This window comes from Nicotiana sylvestris, chromosome 5, assembly GCF_000393655.2.
Source record: "Nicotiana sylvestris chromosome 5, ASM39365v2, whole genome shotgun sequence".
Taxonomy (NCBI): Eukaryota; Viridiplantae; Streptophyta; class Magnoliopsida; order Solanales; family Solanaceae; genus Nicotiana; species Nicotiana sylvestris.
Window position 1 is genome coordinate 114,535,141 of NC_091061.1, and position 26,561 is coordinate 114,561,701.

The 26,561-nt window shown below is 37.9% G+C and overlaps 2 protein-coding genes across 3 annotated transcripts; one reads left to right on the forward strand and one right to left on the reverse strand.

Annotated features, from left to right (window-relative positions):
• Positions 1 to 218: 218 nt before the first annotated feature.
• LOC104220560 (salt stress-induced hydrophobic peptide ESI3) lies at positions 219 to 2,522 on the forward strand. Its single transcript, XM_009771448.2, has 2 exons — positions 219 to 335; positions 2,174 to 2,522. Exons 1-2 carry the CDS (start codon positions 255 to 257, stop codon positions 2,255 to 2,257), a joined length of 165 nt encoding a protein of 54 aa, XP_009769750.1. The 5' UTR covers positions 219 to 254; the 3' UTR covers positions 2,258 to 2,522.
• A 958-nt stretch (positions 2,523 to 3,480) lies between these two features.
• On the reverse strand, positions 3,481 to 26,561 carry LOC104220561 (uncharacterized). Of its 2 annotated transcripts, none has more exons than XM_009771449.2 (4): positions 26,007 to 26,561; positions 16,851 to 17,086; positions 13,214 to 13,333; positions 3,481 to 3,851 (listed from the first exon to the last, which is right to left on the reverse strand). In XM_009771449.2, exons 2-3 carry the CDS (start codon positions 17,082 to 17,084, stop codon positions 13,220 to 13,222), a joined length of 348 nt encoding a protein of 115 aa, XP_009769751.1. In that variant the 5' UTR covers positions 17,085 to 17,086; positions 26,007 to 26,561; the 3' UTR covers positions 3,481 to 3,851; positions 13,214 to 13,219. The 2 variants fall into 2 exon arrangements, with proteins under 2 accessions (XP_009769751.1, XP_009769752.1); XM_009771450.2 differs by lacking the exon at positions 3,481 to 3,851 and adding an exon at positions 3,858 to 5,739.

Sequence of the window (26,561 nt, forward strand, 5' to 3'; positions counted from 1 at the left end):
CGTACGGTTAGCATATTAACATGATATATGCACCAAAAAGAGTGTTGATTTGATGGAAAGTATTGGTGGTGAAAGAAAGACACATATATGTAGCCATAGGACTCCACGTGTGGAGGTGCTTCCACGTGGTATCCTTAAGCGCTAATTAGCTGACACATATTATATACTCCTTTTACTTCTTCTTCCTTCTTAATTTTCCAAGTTTTACAGATCACAAAACCTAAAAGGAAACACAGAGAGAGAGAGAGACGAAAATGGGTTCTGAAACTTTTCTTGAAGTCCTCCTTGCTATCATCCTTCCTCCTGTTGGTGTCTTTCTTCGTTATGGCTGTGGTGTATGTTCTTTTTTCCTTTTAAATTTACATTTTTCCCTTTAGAAAGAATAAAAACATCTGTTGCCAAATGCTTACTACTCTTCAATTTAATTTATTTCCTGTGACACTAGGTTTTTGGTCTATCGGCTTTATTTCATGTGACATTCTAAAAGGGAAATGCCTTTTTATAAATAAAAAATAATTTTATTTTAATTTTTTCATTTTACTCTTGTCGACATGATTTTATTGCTAGACAAAAATTCTAATACATGTTTAAGATTAGAAGTTTTATTGCATGTTTACGGCTACAAATAGTACCAAGTGTTTTCTCTTTTCATTTGAACTCCTAACGTCATACCAATCAGTCGGAATCCGACAATTCGATTCAATCCGACAATTCGATTCAAACCGAGAAAAAAAACCCGACTATGATTTGATTTGATTTGGTTTGGTGTTAAAAAAAAATCGACCATAAGTGGTTTGGTTTGATTTTAACTAAAGAAAGTCAAACCGAAACCAAACTAACCCGACATTACATATATAGAAATTTTAGATATATTTAATATATAAATATACTTATTGTGATGTAATTTATAAATATTTCTTAAACTTTTTCATAATTTTATCTTTTAAGGTATTATTTCAAGGTTGGACTTAGAACTTTTGAATGTTCCAATAAGTTTTATAGACATTGTTAACTTAAATAATGCTAACAAAAGCCCAAACCAAACAAATCAATATTAATGCTAACAAAAGACATTCAATTCAATATTACGAACGACCATGTATTGAATATTTATATTTTGTTTTTGGATAATTTAGATAAAAATGCATAACCTATTTTTTATTTTTTATTTTGCGTTTATTCATGTAACTAATACTCCCTTATTAGTCTACTTATTTTAGCATGACTTAGTATTTTTAGATTATGTTTATTTTTATTATGGCTTTTTAATTAGCAATATTGATATTACATAATTTTATTGTCTATATTGTTGAATATTTTAGGATAACTCCATGACACATCTTATATTTTGTATTATTTTTTTGAAAAATACCTTATATAGTCCTATCTTACTAGGATTAAAGAAATATTTTAAGCACAAATTATATTTTGTGCTACAAAGATTTTATCGGAAAAAACCCCGAATAATCCGATAACCCGAAAAAAATCGAGATTGAAAAATTCGAATTTTATTGGTTTGGTTTGGTCTTTAGATTTAATAACCCGACAATTAGTTTGGTTTTGTATTTGCAAAATTCGAACCAACCAGACGTATGTACAACCCTACCAATCAGTAGGGTCACATGAAATGAAATGGATAGAGTATAGGGTCTGGTCTGTTCAGACACAAAAATAGTGTCTGATAATCCCATTAAATTGTTAAAAAAAGTAACTAAATTAAATATATTTTTGGAAGAGAGCAAAGGATATGAGATTGAATAGCTGTAGGTATGTTCTATGGATTGCATGTGGCGTTGCAGGAATAATTTGAAATTCTCTCTCTTTTTCGAAGCTAATATCTGTTTTTAAGGAGTAATACATACTAGCTCACAAATTGTACTACTTGTGCAACAGTCGAATTAACGCGTATCGTGATGTCATTAAGTGTATAATGAATTAAAAAGTTTATTGCTTAAAGTTATAATGAAAAGGTATTCCAGACGGATCAAAAAAATGTTAAAATTTTCGAAATCAGCTTTTAAAATCTTTAGAAAATCAGTGTAGATCTAGTAGTTGATAAGCTGCAAGCGCAGCAATTCTTGTCATTCATGCAGTTGTGTAATACTACCTAATAAATATTTACTCGGGAGTTTTAGATTATGTTGATTTTGTTTGTAATAATCATTTAATGCAGGTGGAGTTCTGGATATGTTTGTTGCTGACAATTCTGGGGTACATACCGGGCATTATTTACGCACTTTATGTGTTGGTTGGATAGTGTAACACTTGTACTGTAAATATATGCCTCTTTATCTTTGTATTTCTCCAATAAATACTCTCTTTCTTCTTTTTTTTTCCTCTTATTCTACCTTTTTGTTTTGGTTCTTTTAATTTTCCATGGTGATCCGGGTAGTAGTCGTTGGTCATGTATATGACCAAACTTCGTTTATCAATGTACATTGGGCATACCTTTGGTGGAGTTACAACTACGTTTTATCCTGAACATGGGGATAATTACACAGCCTTGCATTTTTATGTGATACATGCAGAGAAAGAGGTACATTAATCTACTAATATCTTAGTTTAAGCTTTGTGCACTAACCTAATAACTTCTGACATAGGTGGATTAATCCTACCACGAAAACGGAATATAATAAATAATTATGCATGCATGGGTCATCTTAATCTACATGGAGGATCTCAAGAGCTAAAAGGGCTATCGAACTCTGTTTAATTTAACAACTTCCTACAAGAACTAATCTTATAACGAAATTAAGCAGTAAACCGATCCTAAAGAATCTAGGATAGGTTATGACATACCCAATTGGATGAAAACGTGTCCTCTAAAGGCGGACAATGGATAATTTTAAAATTTATTTGGCTGGCGAGATATTGAAGAGAGGAGGGGTATAAACATCCTATGAAACAATTGTGTTTAAAATTCGTATTTTCTTTTCTATTTTTTTTTGGTGGGAGAAAAGATGGAATCATAAACTAGCATGTTCCAAATTTCCAATCTCGTGGAAGGTAGGACATTGGCGATCCTCAGTGGGATGAGTGCAGCAACAAAGAAAAACATAGTATCACAAACTGAAACAATCACTCGTGAGAAATAGCAAACTACAATGATACTGGAAGAATTTTGTGTAGCCCGTTTGGTTAGCTACCTTAAAGGTATACGTCTAGGCTATTACTTTTATTTAATACGGATGGCTACTTGTACTTATTTTTAAAGAACTCAATTTACTCTCCGGCAAAATCTTATTTAGTTATTACGCTTTCATGTTGACAACTTAATTACAATAAAGATAAATTCAATTCGGAATATGAACCATAAAAGAAAATATATACACAAATTAAACTCAAGTATTATAGGCACCAGTGACGTCTAAATGTCAATACTGATAATAAAGGCCCTTTGCTGTTAAAAGTTAGAATTCTTTAATACTTTTGACCAGAACCTTTCGGATAATCTTATTTAGTTTAGATTGTACTCCCAACTTCCCACAAATAATATGAACTGAGATAATATTGCATAATCTGCAGAATGAATTTCGGCACTCGGTGAACAGATTATTAATGGAAGCTTGTCAAATCAGGTCCATTTGGAACAAAATAAGCTGCTCTGAACGATTAGTACTAGTTTATTTTTCCCGACAACGATAAATAATTTAAGACCAAAATTAACACCACATGACAGCATATCCAGGGATACTGCTCAATTCATTTGCTTTTGGCATGTTTTTCAGCCCCTTGAATGGGGAGGTTCTTCCCATGTCAATGCGATTATCCAAATCTAGGCTACCGGTGCTAATTTTCAGCTTCCAGCCTTGTAGAATCATCTGAAAACCACCATTGACATGATACCGGTGCTGCAAACAAAAAATGAATTTGAGAAAATCCATGTGAGATGGATTCCATGTGATAAAAGTGCTGCAGACAAGCATCTTATATGACTGTGTATCAGAGATGTATAGGAAGCTGTTCTATGTTCTTACTGCAACACTGACCTGGTTGAGATTTCTCGAGGATCATTACATGTAAAAGTATAACGGAACCAATTCAGAAAAATAAATGACGAATGAATTAATATGGTTTACACAATTCCTCCAATGTGCCTGGCCCCTAAACATTGCAAAACAATACATGAGTTGACAGAGTTAGGACCACAGGTACTTCGAGTGATCCACTGTTATCAGTGCAGCAATGGTTGCTTGCCAGAGGTGTGACTAAACCTTATTGTTTCCATGCGTAAAGCTTATTTAAGAAACCATTCACATTTCACAAGGGTATATAAAACTCATTCGTGTTAGTTTACTTAGAGAGGGAGATCCCCATTCAAATAAACATGCATCGAGCTTTTTGCCCCATCAACAACTCCACAGGAGCAACACTCCTAACCACCATCATCCCACACCTAATCCTACATTGATTTCCCAATAACAGTTGTTTGACCTGGATTACTCTATTTCACTTTATCATTAAACATAACCGCTCAAGTAAAGACGAAAGGTAGTAAGTAGTCCTATATCTGGAAGCAGATGATACAAACATGTAGTTTCCAAAATTTTAAATTCTATCAAAATAAGCCAACTAGCAATCTGTGACCCTAAAGTCAGTTAGATATGGCAGCAATGAGGTTCCTCATGAAAAACTATTCCTCCGGTTCACTGGGAAAAGGAAAAAGAATTCAGAATCTACCCACATTTAAAGGAAATATCCAACAGGAAGTTGGAACCTGTGCAATACTGAAAACAGGGTGCATCATAAATCAGAAAAAGGAAATCTCCTCGATTCACAAAATCCTAGTAATTTGGACCTGTTGGGTGACAGTTTTGGAGAAGCTCGGTAGATATTGATTCCTTTGGCTAACTATAGGCTAGCATAGGGAATAATAATGGCCTAGTGCAAGAAAATGGAAAAAACTATGACACAGTTTCCAGTGGTGAAATGATTTAAATTCAGCAAAATTTGACGAGTAATTTCACTGGACTCCTTAGTTTCGTACGCGTATGGACTGTCCAAGCTCCAGCATGTTATGACAGGGTAATCTTTTTACCACTATAATTCAAACTTCTATGAACAAACTCAGAACTGCTGGGAGTTCAGAAATATGAGTTTAGACCCAAAACAAGAAGACAAAAAGGGGGGAAAAGAAAAATGAAAATAAAAAATGAAAAGAGAAGAAAAAGAGCTACAGAAATCTTATTTTTGTCAAGGAGATAACCTCTTACAGATGCCATTTTTCCTCAGCTTAGTCTTCAAGGCAAAAGAGGGAGGGGGAGGGGGAGCAGCCCACCAATACTGGATTTTTCTCCAATAATCCAGCAAAACAACAAATAGCAAAAAGTACCAGAAGAACCAATAGACAAACTCTATGCTCTCCAGGAAAACCGAAACTACACATGGTTCAAACCAGCATATACTGTTGCTACTACAAGCAAGAGAGGCTATAGTAAATACAAGCACCCCAAAATCAAGAAGCCCAACAAAGTCCAGAAGACAAGACTACAACATCCGGATTTCTAGAGAGCCATTAATGCAGTTTTGAAATTAGTAATCTCTAGAGAAATATCAGTGACTGTTCCATAGTGCATAGGCTCGCACAGACTTGAGATACAAATTGGGTCTCAGCAAAAGTTATATTGCGCACTTGGATATCACCTTAAACTCCAAACTAGATCTGGAGCAAGCATGTATTATATTGTGGATTGTGGAAGAAGTATTCAGAAAACAGCCTTTAAGTTGTTTTATTTTTTCCTGAAAACAGAAATATGAAAAAGAAAAATTATTTTACAAAATAACAACACAATTGCTTCCTGCAAAACAATTGTGTTCTCTAGTACAAACAGTATATTATCAGCACTACAAATGTCTACTTGAAAGAGTTAAAAGGACTTAAACCAGAAATTAAATTGACAAACTTAATTAGAACAACAATTTCAATGAAGACAGAAGGTACTGATAGTTGAGCTGAAGGTTGATTGAAGAAATCTGGTACAATAATGACATTTTTTTGGATTGTTCATCAAAATTCCAGAAATCTGGTACAATATTCCAGAATATATTTACAAGATATTGGGGTCTCTATTCAAGAACCGCAGAATATTGAAAATTACTCTATCAGGAAAATGTGCAAAACCATGAGAGGGACTTATCAGAAGGTGGTCTGGAAGAAGCTTGTATGTAATAACTTAGCAGTACCAAGGTGGATATTCATATTATTGATGGCAGCTCATGGCAGATTGCATACCAGAGACAGGTTGGTGAGATGGGGTGTAATTGACAGTCTAAGTTGTTCGTTCTGTAATACCGAGAATGAAAGTACAGATCGTCTATTTTTTAACTGTGCTTGGGTGGCAAATTGTTATGGATGCATTTGTTGGCAGACAATTTACTAGACGCAAGAATTAATAGGATAGATAATGATTGATATTTTCTGAATTATTTTGTCAGCTTTGAATAAAACTTCCCTTAGTGATTTAGAACTCTTGTTATCTCTTTTAGTTAGGACTCTTTTCTGAGTTAGGATTCTTGCTATTTCTTATTTGTTAGGACTCTTGCTTTGTAACCTCTATTTAAGAGAGTTGACGCTAATCAATAAAAGTAGTAGGTTGAATTTCTTCAAGTCACAGAGATTTGGAACTTTTCTCAAACAAGTTCCCAGGTGCGCAATTCCCTGCGCAATTCCCTGATTGAATTGCAAATCTAGCAATCATAGGCAGTCTAGGAACAAGAACAAGGGCTTAGACCTTTGTGTTGGGCCTGACTTTCCTGTTAATCGTCCAGCGACTCGATCCAAAATAAGAGACCATAACAATTTGGTATCAGAGCTTGTCACGATGGATGAAAAATCGGTAGAAGCAAAGGTGCGAAATCTTTTCCAGGAAGCCCAAGCTAAAGCTGAAGCAAAAGTAGCAGCTTCAGAAGCGAGGACAGACGCCAAATTCCAGCAACTATCGCAACAGATTGAAGCCTTAATCCGCACCGCGACGTTTATGAAGGGAGTTGAAGTTGGAGATAATAGTACTGTTGCTGCCCATTGAACCAGTAATGCAGGTGAACATTCAGATCTTCATCTAGGGAGAAGAAACAACATCAATTCTGGTATTGATGACAGCATCGGAGGAAGAGGTATAGTACCCAGATACACTAAATTAGACTTTCCTACTTATGATGGAACTGAAGATCCTCTTACTTGGCTTCACCGTGTGAGAAATTCTTTGCTAACCAGCGTACTGCCAACCAAGAAAAAGTAGGGTTAGCTTCTTTTCACATGGTCGGGGAGGCCCAATTATGGGTTTATCAACTAGAACGGGAGGAACCCAATTTGACGTGGGGTGTGTTCAAAGAATATTGTACCCTTCGGTTTGGCCCACCAATTAAAAGTAACCCATTAGGAGAGTTGATCAACTTGAAACAAACTAGTTCTGTGGAAGAATATCAGAGAAACTTCCAAAACCGGTTGGCTCGTGCTTCATCTGTGCGTATAGACCAACAAGTTGATATGTTTACAGCAGGGTTAGTTGATTCAATTCGTCTTGATGTTGAAATGCATAATCCATCTAACTTAGTGCAAGCAATGAGTCTGGCAAGAGCATTTGAGAAGAAAATACAGATTTCTTCTGCAACACAAAGGGGCTATGGTTCAACCTCAAACGGCAGTGTTAAAGTTGTCGGTACAGCAATGACTCCAAGTGCTAAGACTACTGCTTCTTATCCTTTCGTGAAAAGGTTGGCTCGCACCGAGATGGCTGCCCGGCGTGCAAAAGGATTGTGCTACAACTGCGATGATCCTTATGTTGCAGGCCATCAATCAGTGCAAAAAGTTATTTTGGCTGGAAATAGAGGATGGAGAATCTGAGGATATAACAACGGAAAACGAAGAGCCTGCTATCTCACTGCATGCTATCACAGGCAAACATGCAAATACTATGCAATTGCAAGTTGTAGTTGATATGAAGTTGTTGCTTAGCTTAGTGGATTCACGCAGCACACACTATTTTATTAGCTCTACTGCTACCCAGCGTTTAGGCTTGCCTATCCATCATCAGGCAAATCTCAATGTATCAGTGGCAAATGGCGAGAAAATCTCCAGTTTGGGCATTTGCAAGGGAGTGCAATTTTCTGTAATTACCCATTCTTTCATTGCTGATTTTTATGTGATTCCTTTGGATGGTTTTGATATTGTCCTAGGTGTCAAGTGGCTGCAAACACTCGGGCCTATCTTGTGGGATTTTACATCATTGACAATGATCTTTGAAGTAAATGGAAGGCAGATCACCTTACAGGGACAGCAACAACTATTCCAGCCGCACCTACATCTTTCGCTGGATTCCAAGCAAGGTGACCTCGAGAAGATATTGGCCGAATTTGATGACATATTCCAAGAACCTACAAGTCTACCTCCTATGCGGTCCTGTGACCATCGCATTTGTTTACTACCAGGAACTGATCCGGTGGTAGTTCGACCCTATCGCTACCCTCACTTCCAGAAAGATGAGATTGAGAAAGAGTGTGATCAAATGCTTCATCAAGGTATCATCCGACCCAGTCGTTCTCCATTCTCATACATGTACTGCTAGTTCGGAAACATGATGGAACATGGCGCTTTTGCGTGGACTATAGGGAGCTTAATTCCAAAACAGTAAAAGACATTCCCTATTCCAGTAGTGGATGAATTACTTGAAGAATTGCACAGAGCACAATTTTTCACCAAGCTTAATCTTCGCTCTGGTTGCCATCAAGTCCGCATGGACTCTGTGGATGTTGAGAAAACGGCTTTCAGAACGCACCATGGCCATTTTGAGTTCCTTGTCATGCCATTTGGATTGACCAATGCTCCCTCTACCTTTCAAGCACTAATGAATGAGGTATTCCGGAAATACCTATGTCAATTTGTACTTGTATTTTTTGATGGCATCCTTGTGTATAGCAAGACTTGGAAGGATCATTTGTCGCACATGCGAATCATCTTTGAGTTGCTGCAAGCTCATCGTCTTTGTTTAAAAAAATCCAAATGTTCGTTTGGTGAAAAACAAGTAGCTTATCTGGGCCACATAGTTTCAAACACAGGTGTTTCAGTTGATGCCAGCAAGATGAAAGCCGTGGCGGACTGGCCTCAACCGCAATCAACAACAGCGTTGCGTGGATTCTTAGGCTTGGCAGGATATTACCGTAAATTCATCCAGAATTTTGGTCTAATTGTTGCTCCCTTAACAAGTATGCTTAAGCGATATTCTTTCAAGTGGAATGATGATGCACTTGCTTCTTTTGAAGCTCTTAAAAAGGCATTAGTTGCTGCCCCAATATTACAGTTGCCAAATTTTGAAGAAGAATTTGTTGTTGAGTGTGATGCTTCAGGTGATGGAATAGGAGCAGTTCTTCTTCAACAGCAGGGACATCCAATTGCTTTTTCTAGTCGTAAACTAGCTGATCGAAACCTAAAACTTCCGGCTTATGAACGTGAATTGATTGGCTTGACAAAGGCAGTGCAACAATGGAGACCTTATCTTTTGAGTCGAGCCTTTCTAATTCGAACTGATCATTACAGTCTTAAATACTTGTTAGATCAGTGTCTTACTACTTCTCCTCAACAACATTGGCTTAGCAAGTTGATAAGGTATGCTTTTCGAGTTGAATACAAGGTCGGGCGCTTGAATACTGTTGCAGATGCATTATCACGACGAGAAGGGACTGAAGATATGTTATTTGCTATTTCCCAGCCTCAGGTTTTTATATTTGATGAAGTCCGGGCAGAAGTCGAGCAATCACCAATACTTCAAGAACTTCAAGCTAAAATTGAACAGGGAGAGATGGATGTGGATTGGGTATTTCGAGATGGATTGTTGTTCTTCAGAGACAAGGTTTATCTCTTGCCAAATTCACCATTGGTAGCTTCTGTCTTGTCCGGGTTTCATGATAGCACACATGAAGGTGCTCAGAAGACCATGCAACGTATTCGCAAGGATTTTTATTGGCCAACTATGAAGACAGCTATCAAGGATTATATTGCTGCTTGTTCAATTTGCCAACGTAATAAGGTTGTTAACTTGAGTCCAGCAGGACTGTTATTACCTTTACAACTACCTAATCAAATCTGGTCGGATATCTCCATGGATTTTATTGATGGGCTGCCAAAATCATTAGGTAAAACAGTGTTATTGGTGGTTGTGGACAGGTTCTCTAAATATGCACATTTTATTACTCTTGCTCATCCATATAATGGGTCTTCTGTAGCAAGAATTTTCTTTGAGAATATTGTTCGTTTACAAGGTATCCCCGAATCAATTGTTAGCGATCACCTCCACTAGTACGTTCTGGAAAGAATTATTTCATTTATGTGGGACTAAATTAAATTTCTCATTTGCTTATCATCCACAGTCAGACGGCCAAACTGAGGTTGTTAATCGTACAATCGAGATGTATTTGCGTTGCTTGGTGGGTGATCGTCCTACAAAATGGGTAGAATGGATTCCATGGGCTGAATTTTGCTATAACACTTCTTTCCATTCAGCACTTCACACATCTCCATTTCAAGTTGTTTATGGCCACGAACCTCCCAGATTGCAATCCTACATGGCTGGTTCTTCTCGAGTTGATGTTGTTGACCGAGCATTAATAGACCGAGATGTTGTCTTACAGGATATTCGAGCCAAGCTCCAACAAGCACAACATAAGATGAAGACTATTTATGATAAAGGACATCGTGATGTGGAATTCTCTCCGGGATCGTATGTTTGGTTACGTTAACATCCATATCGCCAAAAAACTCTGGCTAGCCGTGTCTATCATAAACTTGCACCAAAATTTTATGGCCCTTTTGCAGTTTTGAGGCGCATAGGATCTGTAGCTTATCAACTTGATCTACCTGCAGGTTGCAAGCTTCATGATGTATTTCATGTGTCACTTCTTAAGCCATTCAAGGGTGAGCTACCCCTTGCTTTGTGCTTCGCTCCCGTCTGAATCGTGGTAATTGGGAACTTTTGGTTCAGTGGTGTGATTTAACTGTTGAGGATTTCACTTGGGAGAATGTAGATCATTTCAAATCTGCCTTTCCAGACTTCAAGCTTGAGGACAAGCTTTTTCTCCGGGAAGGGAGTAATGTTATGGATGCATTTGTTGGCAGACAATTTACTAGACGCAAGAATTACTAGGATAGATAATGATTGATATTTTCTGAATTATTTTGTCAGCTTTGAATAATACTTCCCTTAGTGATTTAGAACTCTTGCTATCTCTTTTAGTTAGGACTCTTTTCTGAGTTAGGATTCTTGCTATTTCTTATTTGTTAGGACTCTTTCTTTGTAACCTCTATTTAAGAGAGTCGACGCTTATCAATAAAAGTAGGTTGAATTTCTTCAAGTCACAGAGATTTTGAACTTTTCTCAAACAAATTCCAAGGTATGCAATTCCCTGATTCAATTGCAAATCCAGCAATCATAGGCAAGTCTAGGAACAAGAACAAGGGCTTAGACCTTCGTGTTGGGCCTGACTTTCCTATTAATCGTCCAGCAACTCGATCCAAAATTAGGGACCATAACACAAATATCTGGGAAAGAGTCCTGAGATGGCAAGGAATACATAGACAGGCAATGGAATGGCATGAAGAACTAAGTTGGGCATCTACATATGCAAGGAGTAAAAATGCATCACCTGAAAATTACACGATTTTCTTTGCAGGGTGTATATTTTTTATGGCGGGAAAGGAACCTAAGGAGTTTTCGGAACAAACAAAGAGAGGAAGGAGTAATCGTGAAACAAATTATTTAAGAAGTGATTTACAGAGTAAGTTTGAAGCCTAGATTGACATTAATAATAGAACAACTTAATTTCTATCCTTGAATGATGCATATGGTGAGGTGTTAGTAGTCCCCAGATGGGTAGGAGTAGGTTGCTTATGTTGGAAGATGCAACGGTGTCCAAATCTAGCATAGAAGCAGAATATGATCCATGCATCCACAACTATAGAATTAGATTAGATAATTTTCTTTTTCGAGACATTGGTATCCAATTATATCAATCGCCTCAGCTTCTATAAGTACCCATTGGAGGTCGAGCATTAGGGTGGTAGGTTAGGAGTTAGTTGTGTGTTTTACTAATTCGTATCGGGTGTGAGGATAGTCGTTTTGTCTTAGACTGCTAGTGGTTAGTGTTTGTGTTAACTCTATTCTTCCGTTTCATAGTACCGGGACGTATTTACCCGTTATTGTTATTGTTTTTCCGTCTATTTTTTGATTCTTATGTTGTTATTATTTCTCTTGTTTCTATTGTTGGTACTGCTATATTTTCGTCTTCTTGAGCCGAGGGTCTAACGGAAACCGTCTCTCTACTCCCTCGGGGTAGAGATAAGGTCTGCTTACACACTACCCTCCCCAGACCCCACTTGTGGGATTTCACTGGGTTATTGTTGTTGTTGTTGCCTCGGCTTCTATAAGACAACAAAGGTGCAGTCTGTGTGTAAATTAATCCAGTATTTCATGCTTGGAGCAAACATATCGAGATAGACTAGTATTTTGTTCGAGAAAAAGTTTCTCCTGGTGCACTCACTCCTCACTATATGCCTTCTGTGCTTCAAGTTGCAGACGTTTTCACTAAACTGCTTTAAAGGGTTCCTTCACATTCTCTTTGGGCCAAGCTAGGAGTGCAATCAGTCATATCCTCCAGCTTGAAAAGAGGTGAAAAGGAGAAGCATAAGCCAAAAATTCCCAGCTGGTATAAGAAATATAAGCCAAAACCCACAGCGGTATTTTCTCAAAATACCACATAATTTGCTTCATGAAAAGATGTGATTTTTAACTCAATGACAAATGCCATCAATGCTGCCAACTTACTGCAAGGGCTAGGCTTTTGCAGAAAAAGGACAGCAAAGAGACTACAAGACAAGACCTTGAACTATCATCTCATGTGAGTCAAGAATAACTAAAAGTTTTAGTACAGGAACTTCCTCAATTCAATATAACGTCCATAATGCATAGTCAAATTCAGTTTGCTCGAGTAGGTATTAAATTTCTTATCCCAAAGCACTCTCTCCCCTCCCCATCCCCCATCCCCCTTCTTTCTCAGAAAGGAAAGTAAGGGACAAATCTCAACATCACCTCGAAGCACACAGGCACAGGCACAGGCACAGATATGCTTTAGACATGAATATGCCATAAATTTTATAGCATAAATGTGCTTGTTACAAAACCATTATACAGACAAGGAAATGGAAAAGAAAATAGTGATAACCTACCAACTTTCAAGACTGATAAACATCAGGAAGGCGGAGACCCACACTTGCAGCAGATTTGCCCAGCACTTTCGTCATCTCATTGGATCTATCCACAGCAATATTGTAAGAAAATAATAAATCCTGCAGAAATAAAGGAAGTCACATGATTTATAAACTGCAGTTGTAAAATCACAGATTCCTCAATACAAGAACATAATATCCAGAAAACCATGATGAAAGAAGAGACGGGAGATCACTACACAAATAATGCTGAAGTCGAGAAAAGAAGATTCCCCATGACTCCCTTTAATTTATTTCAACTTTATGGTCAAGTAATAGGTAAACCACAAGGTATACATAGTGCTCAATCCGAAAAAATCTTCAGTGATATGAACATATATATGCAGCATCAATCAGAAAGCACATTTCATTTCGATTCAAAGCCACCTACTGTTGACAAGTGATAAGCTTTAGGATTTGCAAATGAGTGGAGTATGAATACCATTGGAGTGCCATTCAGAATAGCAAAAGCTATGAAAGGACTCTGAAAGAACAGAATTTTGTATTCAATTTAACAGAATTTTGTATTTTATTTCTCATGCATAGCAAAATGCTGTTGGTAAGACGCAAGCATTTGTGAAAACAGTGTTCGGCAAAATGACTCAGCTCAGCTGGATGGAGAATGCCTTATTATCAAGTTTAAGCAATTAAGTCTTAATTCAAATTAACCAAAAAGAATGGAAGAATCTTCTTTCTAGAAAAGAAAAAAGAATCCTTTTCATCTCCCTCTTTTTTTTAGTTAAACACTGAACACCTATATAATTATGATTAAGCTACAGATTTACCTCCTATTCAACTTCATCACTTAATCCTTCGATATTACAAAAGTCTTTCACGAATAGAAACACTGTTGCTTCTTGTTCTCCATTAATCTTTTTTACAGTGAGCAAAAAATTATTTATATTGACTAATATGTTAACAAAGTTGACCCTACTGATGATTTTCTGATGGTATTTGATACCATAACACAATATCAAACCCATGAGCACATTAACTTCCTCTTAAACAACACTTGTCTTTATGAAGATTTTTAGAATCCATCATCATCATTTTTTTTTTTGAAGAAGAATAGTCCATTATCATCATATATGCAGCTTTTGATTGTCGTGGGCTAACAAAGCTAACAATGAGAGGGACGATGTTGCTCAGAACTTTTACTACAAGAAAACTATGTAAACAATTTAATCCTATCCCCTCGCTTCACAGTTCACACAGCATAGGATCATTACAATCTGACACATTCTAATCATATGAATAAGTTTGTGAAATTTTCATATGCTCAATCATTTTGGCCTGTTATACTGCTCATTACTCGCTATATGTTTATATCAATATTAATCATGCCTCAATCTCAAACAAAGTTATGGTCAGCTATAAGAATCCTCAATACTATTCCACTATATTCAGACCTTAGTCATTCCATATTGCTCGCCTGCCAGAGCTAGAACCTGTTTGGATGGGCTTAAAAAAACCAGCTTCTAAGACCTTTTTAACTTGTGGAAGTGTTTGGCAACTAAAAAAAGAGCTTAAAAAAACTTAAAAGCCATATTGCTTTGACCAAGGATATTACATTCTTTATCCCTTATAATTTTTCTTAATCCCAAAATTACCCCTAAGTTATCAGAATTTCCCTTCCAATTGTTTTTCCGCCGGAGTTTCTGCGTCGGTGAAGTTGACCACCAGTTACCGTCGGCCACTTACCTTCTCCTCCGATCTCCTTTTCCGGCGAAATGCAGTTGTAAGTTTCGCCGCCCTCTTTCTCTATCTCTCTCTTGATTTATACAGAACAACTAAATATTTTATTCTATGATATTTTATTGTGGTAAAATACGAATTGAAAATTCAGTTGAGCATTCCATTGTATAAAGAAAAACATTGAACTCCGATTTTTATAGTTTCTTTGTGATTTTTACTAGTAGTTATTATGGTGGTTGGCTTATAAAAATTATCTTAAATAATCAATTAAATTAAAATATAACTTATTTTTTATTTACGTTAATTGTGAATTAAATATATTGTAGTAATCAGCTCCTTTTTAATATCAACGACTTTAAGGATATTTCTGTCTTTTTAACAAAAAAAAGTGCTTACCAGCACTTGCTTACCAAACACTTCAGCAGCTTTTTTTAAGCATCAGCGCTTTTATCCAAACAGGTAACTACTTATTTATAAAATAAGTTTCAACGCTTAAAACTGCTTTTAAGCACTTGTGCTTAAAAGCTACTTTTTTCCAGCTAATACAAACGGGCTCCTACTTTTTGGCTAGCTTCTTTTTGGCCCCCACATATCGATGGTTTTTTAATGCCTTACCCTAGGCCCATCTAATTGATCGAGGGATAGACGAGTATAAAGAAGGGATGGAAAATCTTATATTTGATCTTGATTTGATGTATATGTTACGATACCTTCGTATGAAGGAGGATTAGGGGTACAGCAATACTGCTTTTACCTATAAATAATTTGCTATAAATTAAGGACTCACTAAAACTAGAACCCTAAAAGTTCTTTGAATCCCAAACTTATCCATGCATTGGCAGTCAGGTCTATAACCATACAATAACAGACTTTGTAAGTATGACACTACAACATAACCTTTATCCAACAAATTGGTATTGCCTCTATAGGTCCCTAATTAAATTCACGTTAATTCCAAGAAATTGCACGTCTCCTAAGACAATCTTTCTCCAGGTTATTTTAGGTCTACCTCGTTCTTTCTAGCACCTTCATTTATCATAGTGCCACACCACCATCTCAAGCGGCCTTTCCTTGTTTTATCCTTTATCGTGCCACATGCTCCCCTTATCGAATCTGATCACTTGTAATCTTGCCTGATGATGTATGATTACACATACACCTCAACATTAACATTTTTGTGACTCTCATCTTGTAGGACTGTTGGAAATTAGAGGCTCAACATTCACTCCATGTAACATTACTGCTCTTGCTACCATCCACAGGACTTGCATTTCACTCAGCTATATGCCTTAACTGAACAAATAAAATACATTATATACGAATCGAGATTTTTAAAAATATACTTTTTCTGTCCTAATTTATATGATACTCTTATTTATTTTAGAACTTCCTAAAATGTTCCACCATAAAACTTTTCACAAATTTCGAATTTAAATTTATTTAACAATTAAAAATTTCAATTTAAGAAAAAATTAGCAATTTAAAACCTAATTTTTTTATAACCAAGAAGTCCCGAGGGCCAATGGCGTACGGGTCGGAATTCGATCAATAATGGGTTCGCCCCTCTACCCTACGCCATTTAAGTACCAGGCTTTTGTGTTCTACAGTTCGAACCAGTGACATGCGCCTAACCAACACATCATGCGGCGCTCTTACTACCAGACCAAAGCCCTGGGAAAGAGTCTGAATTTAGTACGATGCTAATTCTGTGAACTGGCTTTTAATTACTTTTTAACAATTGTTTTAATATGTTCCTCCATTAATAATACTACTTCATATTACATTGCCGGAATTAACTTGGTAAACTCCATCCTAGTCAAGATGCATCTTAATGAAACAAGAGGGGCTAGTACAACGTAACCACAGAAAGAAAATTGTGGATAGCTAGAGAGATAAAGCAAACCTTATGATGGTGGACACTGTTGAGAAGGTATGTATAATTTTGAGCAAGATTAATCCTCTGTTGAATAAAAGAGGGGTCTTTTGGGCATTCAAGATTGCTGTTCTTCCTGAACACTTCCCTGATGAAATCAGTGAAATGAACCCTGTGCTCTTCCTTCCCTATATGCTTTTCCACTGCTTTTAGTAGATTCCTATACACCTTTAGCGTAGCTCTTAAACGCTCAGAGGACCCCATTTCTGCAAAATCCCCAACAGACCATCAACATCAGGAATTTAAACAGTACTCTAAAAATCCAAAATTCCGGAAATAGAATATTGGGCAAAAAAAGACAATAAAAGTTCAATTGTTTTAAGTAATTCAGTTCAAAATTGAAAAGTGAAAACTAACAGTTAACTCATTAGACGCTTTGCCGCACCCAATGTGATAAGTACTGGCAATTCGCAAACTTTAACCAGTTTGTTAAACTCAAACTGAAAAAGAATTGCCATATTGTAAAATGACCCTTCTAATTTAGGAAAGTGATGCAACATGAACTCTCTGTTGTCATCTATCTCAACTGAGCCCTTACACTTATCTCCTTGTCTTGAAATTTATTTCGTATAATTATTCTATACTTTAATCTCTTTTTAATGTTGAGAGTCACAAGTATCTCACCAGGTGATTCCAGGTGACAAAGGCTTGTGCAAGGATTGCAAGGTGATTCCAGGTGAGATACTTGTGACGCGACATAGGCTCTTGGTGATGGACGTTGGTATTATGGAGAAGAGGAGAAAAATGTCGGGTCGAGGAAGACCGAGAATCAGGTGGGGAGCCTTAACTAAGGACAAAGCTCAAGAGTTGGAAAGGCGGTTGTCGGTTATGGGAGCTTGGAGGAGCAGTGGTGACGCGAACTCTATGTGGTCAACGACAGCAAACTATATAAGAGAGGCTGCGAGAGAGGTGTTAGGGGTCTCAACGGGTGTCACCGGCAGGCACAAAGGAGAATGGTGGTGGAATGAAGTGGTACAAGGTAAAGTGGAAGCCAAAAAGGAGGCGTACCGGGCGTTAGGGGGAGCATAGGCGAGGGGAGAGGCGAGCGTGCATGGAGAGGTATAAGGTAGCTAGGAAGGAAGCGAAGATGGCGGTCACGGAGGCTAAGACTGCGGCTTATAGTCGTATGTACGAGGAACTAGGGGAAAAAGGAGGGGAGAATAAGTTATTTAGGCTGGCCAAGCTCAGAGAGAGGAAAGCTCGAGATTTAGACCGAGTGAGATGCATCAAGGACGACGGTGGGAGAGTATTGATGGAAGATTCCCAGATTAAGAGGAGATGGCAGACTTACTTTCAGGATCTTCTTAATGAAGTAGGGGATCGGGATATTGTGCTCGGTGAATTGGAGCATTCCGAGAGTCACGCTGACTCTGGGTACTGCAAGCGCATCAAGGTTGAGGAGGTCGTGGGAGCTATGAGTAAGATGAGTAGGGGCAAAGCGACCGGGCCTGACGAGATTCCGATGGAATTTTGGAAGTGTGTGGGGAAAACAGGTTTGGAGTGGTTGACTAGGTTGTTGAATGTTATTTTTAAGGCGAAGAGGATGCCAGATGAGTGGAGGTGGAGTACGGTGGTCCCACTGTATAAGAACAAAGGTGATATCCAGAGCTGTAACAATTATAGGGGTATCAAATTACTAAGTCATACTATGAAAGTATGGGAAAGGGTAGTTGAAGCAAGGTTGAGGATGGCGGTATCCGTCTCCGACAACCAATTTGGTTTCATGCCGGGTCGTTCTACTACAGAAGCTATACACCTTGTTAGGAGGTTGGTTGAACAGTACAGAGATAAGAAGAAAGATCTGCACATGGTGTTTATTGACCTAGAAAAAGCGTATGACAAGGTTCCTAGAGAAGTTCTCTGGAGAAGCTTGAAGGCAAAAGGCGTGTCGGTTCCCTACATTATGGCGATTAAGGACATGTATGATGGGGCAAAGACTCGAGTTAGGACAGTGGGAGGCGACTCTGAGGATTTTCCGGTTGTTATGGGGTTACACCAAGGTTCTACGCTCAGTCCGTTCCTATTCGCCCTGGTGATGAATGCGTTAACACATCACATTCAAGGGGATGTGCCATGGTGAATGCTATTCGCTGATGACATAGTTCTAATTGATGAGACGCGAACCGGTGTTAATGAGAAGCTGGAGGTTTGGAGACAAGCTCTTGAATCTAAGGGTTTCAAGCTTAGCAGGACAAAGACGGAATACTTGGAGTGTAAGTTCAGCGCTGAGCAGAGGGAAGTGGGCGTGGATGTGAGGCTTGAATCGCAGGTCATCCAAAGTAGAGACAGCTTCAAGTACCTTGGGTCGGTTATCCAGGGGGAGGGGAGATCGACGAGGATGTTACGCACCGTATCGGGGTAGGATGGATGAAGTGGAGGTTAGCATCTGGAGTATTGTGTGACAAAAGAGTGTCACTGACACTCAAAGGTAAGTTCTATAAAGCGGTGGTTAGGCCGACCATGATGTATGGGGCTGAGTGTTGGCCGGTTAAGAAATCACATATCCAGAAGATGAAGGTAGCAGAAATGAGGATGTTGAGGTGGATGTGCGGGCATAGTAGGATGGATAAGATTAGGAATGATGATATTCGAGAGAAGGTGTGTGTGGCTCCCATTGATGACAAGATGCGGGAAGCAAGGCTCAGGTGGTTCGGGCACGTTCAGAGGAGAAACCCAGATGCTCCGGTAAGGAGGTGTGAATGGCTAGTTGTGGAGGGCTCGAGAAGAGGTAGAGGGCGGCCTAAGAAGTATTGAGGGAGGTGATTAGGCAAGATATGGCGATGCTTCAAATTTCCGAGGACATGGCACTTGATAGGAATATGTGGAGGTCGAGTATTAAGGTTGTAGGCTAGGAGGTAGCTGAGTATTGTCTTATATCATAACTTTGGGGGACTAGTTTGGTAAGGATACTATTTTGCTTTTGCTTGGTATCATGCCTCTTGATTTCATGTTGTTCTTATTTTTCATATATATATATATATATATATGTATTTCTTTCATATTGTTCTGTGGTGTTACTAATATTGTTTTCTTTTGTTCTTTTGTCCTTTTGTCTTATTGAGCCGAGGGTCTTTCGGAAACAGCCTCTCTACTCCTTCGGGGTAGGGGTAAGGTCTGCGTACACACTGCCCTCCCCAGACCCCACTAGTGGGATTACACTGGGTTGTTGTTGTTGTTGTTATTGTAATCTCTTTTTAACTATTCCAGGTTTCCTTATAATACTTTAAAATCGTGATCAAAGGGTGTGTAAGTCTTAACTGTTGGCAAGTTATTATTATGTTTTTTAAATTTATAAATGATGTTATTTGTGAAATGACCTAAAATAAGATTGTTTATCCTTGCTTGATCGACAAAATAGAGTAACAAGAATCAAGCATCAAGAAAATACATTTTAACCTTGTATTGGAATTTTTATTTCTTCACTGGATTCTAGAAACATAAATTCCACAAATTGAATGGAAAAAGAATCTTATTATAACTCACTCCTCTCGTGTGGTAAATCAATTGAAAATGCCATGACAGAAAAAATTAGCGAATTTTCTGCAAGTGTCTATTGCTTTTACTACTGGATTTTAAGAGAAAGATTTCCTTTTTACCTAGTTTCAATGTCCTGTTTACTATGGTGGAAGGAAAGATTTGTACTTCACAAGTATGGGTTGAAAAGGTGCAACAGAGAATTTCGTCTTGAAAAGCAAAATGTTGTCTCGGGGAGGAGGATTATCTTAGTTAAATATGTGCTTCAAAGTCTTCCAATGTATATGCTTTTAGTCATCGACCTCGAAAAAACAAATGGCAAGGTCCCAAGGGAAGTTTTATGAAGGTGTTTGGAGGCTAAAGGTGTACTTGTAGCATACACTAGGCGATTAAGGACATGCATGATGGAGCTAAGACCCAGGTGAGAACAATAGAAGAAAACTCGGGACACTTCCCAATCGTGATGGGGCTACACTAAGGATCCGCTCTTAGCCCATTTCTATTTGCCTTGATGATGGATGTATTGACGCGGTACATTAAAGGGGAGATTCCATGGTGCATGTTATTTGCAAATGACATAGTACTGATTGACAAGACGCGAAGCAGAGTTAACGCTAGGCCGGAGGTTTAGAGGCAGACTCTAGACTCTAGAGTCTAAAGGTTTCATGTTGAGTAGGACTAAAATATAATACTTGGAGTGCAAGTTCAGTGACGCAATTCAGGAGGCTGACGGAGAGATGAGGCTGGATTCACAAGTCATCACCAAGAGAGGACCTTAAGTCAGTTATACAAGGTAATGGGGAGATTGACGAGGATGTCACGAATCGTATTGGACCGGGATGATGGATGAAATGTAGGCTAGCATCCGGTCTTTTGTGTGATAAAAATGTGCCACCAAGACTTAAAAGGTAAGTTCTAGAGAGTGATAATTAGACCGACTATATTGTATGGGACGGAATGTTAGCCGGTTAAGAACTCTCACGTCCAGAAGATGAAAGTGGCGGGGATGATGATGTTGAGATGGATGTGTGGGCATACTAAGAAAGATATGGTTAAAAATGAATATATTCGAGGCAAGGTGGGCATAACCTCCCTGGCGGACAAAATGTAGGAAGTGAGGTTGAGATAATTCGGGCATGTGAAGAGGAAATGTTTGGATGCCCCGGTAAGGAGATGTCAGAAATTGGATATAGTGGGCTTGAGGAGGGGTAGAGGCAGGCCGAAAAAGTATTGAGGAAAGGAAATTAGGTAAGACATGGCGCATCTTCAGCTTAGAGAGGACATAACCCTTTATAGGAAAGTGTGAAGGTCGAGGATCAGGGGTGATAGGGAGTCGAGCGTCTTTCCTTTCATCCCAGTAGTGACAGTGTTATTCTCGTATTTTTATATTATTAGATTCATATTACTATCTAACGATGTTGTGTTACCGTATTACTATTATCTTGTTGTTACTGCTTCTTTGACTTTTCCACTACTGCATAGCTTTTCTCTATATTATTATGTTTATGCATGCTTGCTTTGAGCCGAGGGTTTATGGGAACTAGCATCTTTGCTAGCACAAGGTAGGGGTAAGGTTGTGTACTCTCTACCTTCCCCAGACCCCACCTGTGGATTACACTGAGTATGTTGTTGTTCTTGTTGTTGTTGTGTGAAACAAGCGCACAAAGGAATTACTTTGAGCATCATTTGTAATTACACAAATATTGTCAAAGGAGAACATATTTGTTGTTCCACGAAGAGCTAGAAACTCACATATTTGGAGATCTATGTTAAGAGCTAGAAACCCACATATTTAGAGAGCTATGTTAAGAGCTAGAAATGAGATTGATGAATATATATATATATATATATATGGTGGAACTACATGAATGCAATTTGGATTTTTGGAATGATAACTAGTCAAGATTAAGATCCTTGAGCAAAATAGGACTACCTAATGATGGTTTACCCAATCAAAAGTTGCAGTGCCAGAAACTATGTGGGGAATAAAATAGGTTAAGGGTGGTATGAGTTCTTGCAATATACAAGGTTGGAGGTCAATAGTGGTACTAGAATCAAATTCTGGTTAGCTGTTTGGATTGGAGATGAAAATCTCAAAAGTGATACCAAAATCTCTTTAGTTGTGCTATGTATAAGGAGGGATACACTGCATATTTTAGTCTAAATTCAGGCCGGCATAAAAGGAACTTGAGAGTTTCTGCCAAATGCTTCAACAGCCGAACACATGCCTAATTGATATGGAAAAAGTAGACAGTGTAATTAACTATTCGCAGTCAATAATTGCTATAAGATACTACTGCAACAGAATAGTCAAGGAATTTCCAATTGGCCATGGAAAATGATTTGGAAAACCAGGGGCACCTGTGAAAGAAGCTTGTTTTGTTGGATAGCAGCTAAGGGGCTTGTTTAACTCAGAGCGATTTGAAAAGGAGAACCTCTCCTTGTGTAGTGGGTGCTTGTTTTGCAGCAGTGATCAGAAACAGTGGAGCATTTATTCCTACATTGCATAATTTCAAGACAATGATGGAAACTTTTCCTTAATATTATGGGTGTATCTTTGATTATACCACAGAAGTTCAATAGTCTTTTGGAAGTTTGGCAGTCTCAAAGGGTTAAAAGTAATTTGGAGTTGATATGGAGGACTATTACCAATTGCATAATGTGGACAGTTTGCCTGGAAAGAAACAAAGCATGCTTTGAGGGGTAGACGCTGCAGATTGCTAGAGTCAAAAACAAATATATCAAGAATTTATATTTTTCGGTATTATAGTAGTACTCTAGATAGGATGGACCAATATTTGGATTTTCTGTATCTTTTAGGGAAAAACATGGAGTAAGATTGATGGGGTTTTGCTATCTTGTTTTATACTTGTTTCTTTACCATCTTGGTACCAGTTTAATAAAAGAATTTATCTATCAAAAACAAGGTGCTAGAATTCTTTGATGGAGACCAATGGGATATAGGAAGCTTCAAAAAGCTTCAAGAACTTTGTGTACACTTGATTAAAGAATTTCCAACATTGCCATGTGATGGGCAAAGGGATTCACCTGTTTGCTACTAGCACTCCAAGTTTAGAGCTAGGTGTTCTAAGAAAAAGGTAAAATGAAACTTTATTTAAGTCATGTGTGGTCCACCATGTTTAACATGAGTTGCCAGTGTGAAGTCAATAATAGCAAGAAGTTAAAGGACTCCACAATATTCAGCGCAGGTTTTTTTCTCCCTGTATATAGTACAAATTGGCAAACTACTTTCAGTACTTCTATAGGCCTTAAGTACATACGCAACAAATTGGATCCTTAACAATCAAAGGCCAACGGTGTTACTAAACCCAGAACATAGTTATTTCTCTCAATCAGCTATCTCTAAAAATTGGTTTATTTACACAAATAAGAAACATAAATTGCAAAAAGCGTTCTATTATGTTCAATTTAGCTATTGACAATGTTAGGTTTACACTATTTTTCGTGAATAGAAAAAGATTTAGTCCGAGATTCACTGAACTTTGGAAAAGGGAGATATTACCTTGGTGAAAAAATACAAGACACCGAGGGCGATGACCTACGAGAGGTAGAAGATACAGACTTCGAAGAGAATTGGTGTTGCACTACTATGTTGGCTGGTGTCTATGCGTTCGTGAGAGAGGGAAATGGAAAAGCAAAATTTGTTTTGTCATTGAAGAGAGAAGGAGAAGCCAAAAATATCAGCCGTGAATGGTTTGGGGCGGATTGCTCAATTTTCTTATCGGATAAATCTCTAATTTCTAATTCTGAATTGAATTCATTATGAAGTACATTATGTAGGATAATTTGATGGGCAAGCGCCCCTTCTTTCAAAGAGAGAAGGACGGGTTATTCACATTTCGTTTGATTCAGATCAATTCAATTTTTAATGTAACTTTTCAAATTTTAGGTAAGTAAAACAATAATTTGACCTTTACAACTCTTTTGATAAGGCGTTAGTAAGTCCGGCGTTAGAAAACTAATAATTTTAACATATAAACCAGATGTAAATTCAACATATAAAGAGTAAAATAAACAGTTATACAGATGTCACACCTCCTTTTTCCCGAGGGGATAAGGAATTTTTCCAATTAAAGTGACAATAATCGAATTGGGATTATTTATTAGATTCAAAGTCGCCACTTAGGATAATTTATGGTGTCCCACTATGTTGCTCGGACTCTCCGAAAATGTTGTCGGGTGCGTGTTGAATCCTCCAAAAATAGTGTATTTTGGAGGATTCGACACGGGTGCGGCATAATTTTAGAGAGTCCGCGCAACATAGGTGTCCCAAGTCACCGGTTAATTTTAAATACCAAATCGAGGAAATTGACTATATTTATGGTCTGCGGACACAAAAGACCGGGTAAGTAATTCTATTAACCCGAGAGAAGGTGTTAGGCATTCCCCGTTCCGTGATTTTAGCACGTTCGCTTTAATCATACATGGCTTAATCAATTTATTTAATTACGTGTTTTAGAACCTGTGTGCTCTTTTCATTTTACCGCTTTTAATTAAGAAATTAACCTGAAACGAGTCACGCGTACGTGTACTCATTTTGTTCGGCGCGTCAAGAATCATGTCACGCGTACGTGTACACAATTAATCACGCTTTTTAATATTAAGAATGTTTGGCCGAAGTTGCGCAAACGCATACCTCGATTTAATTTTGGAAATCGTAATTATGTCACGAGAACGTGTACACAATCACAATGATAGATTAAATCATGTCTAAAGCATTTTCTACGAATATTCATTTTAAATCGTACTGAGTCACGCGAACATGTACACAATTAATAACATTTTATTATTATAGAGATTGTTTGCCCAAATTCACGCGAACGTGTACCTTGGTTTTAGTTTTGAGAATCATAACTATGTCACACTAACGTGTACATAATCACGATAACTTATTTATTATTACACGCCTAAAGCATAATAGCAGTAAAAAAGATAATTAAAAACAATTAAATACAAGGAAGAAAATAAATAAGCATACTATGCATGCTCACTTTAGCACCCAAACCCACTTTGTTACTTAAACGAAATTAATCTAAATCTTACTTCCAATTTTTTGGCTTATACCTTGTGTCTTTTCTTGTAGCAATGAGGCCAAATATAAGTATAAGTATTTCTTTTAAAGAGCCAAAGCCAGCCCGTGACTAGCAATGCAGCTAACAGAAGCAAAATCAACAACAATCTGTAGCAAATGAGTAAGAAATATAGCAAAGGTTCCATAGTTGTAAGCAACTCCAAGAAACCGACTCAAAGTAGCACCAGAACAGTGCTTCCGATGGTGCAGTAAACCAATCGAAACCATGGCCTTAAATCAATTACTTTCCAGACAATAACTAATAATTACCAAGCACCGAAGATTTAAAAGACTTTCCCCATAAAATAGCAACAACAGTGAACATATAAGCAACAGAGCAGAACATATATAAAATTAGATTAAACAAACCAAATCCCCCTTTTACTTTGTTATCAAATATCACTGCCAACAGCGAACACCAAGCACAAAAGGAACAAGAATCAGACAACAAATTAAGTTGAAATTCATTTTAGACATAGACTAACACACAAGAACATGAATAAGATAACCATTCAAACTTTAATTCATTTGAAATAGAGAGTAAGATAAAAGAAATGAACCTGCTAAACTGAAATTCCTCTATTGACAATGGAAAAATAAGCAAATGAACACTGCTTCGATCCCAAAAATCCACCGAGAAACAGCAACAAAAATCGAACGGCGGAACCGGAACCCGGAATTTCACCTCGAATTCTCAAAACCTTCGACTTATGTTTTTTTCGATTTCTGTCCAAACACTTCTCCAATTTTTAATTGTTCTCTTATCTTTGAAAATTTTCATGAACAGTGAGCTTTGGCTTTTTTGGGGGGTGGTGCTGCACACTGAAACAGAGACGGAGAGAGCCGCTAGTTTCTCTAGGGTGGTCCGTTCTCTATTCCGAAAATGGGGTGGGAGGCGGAGATTTTGGTAGGGATCCAGGGAAAGGGGAAAAGCTGCTCTCTTTTCGTAGGGGATGAGAGATGCTGGTTTTTTTTTTTTTTGTATGTTAGCTGCTAGGGTTTTTTAGGTGGGGAAGGGATTTGATCTTTTAGAGCGGAAGGGGAATGGGAGGCGGTTCTGCTAGGTCGAGGTTGCGGGGGGAGGTCTGGGGCTGTTGGTGTTGAAGAAGAGCGGA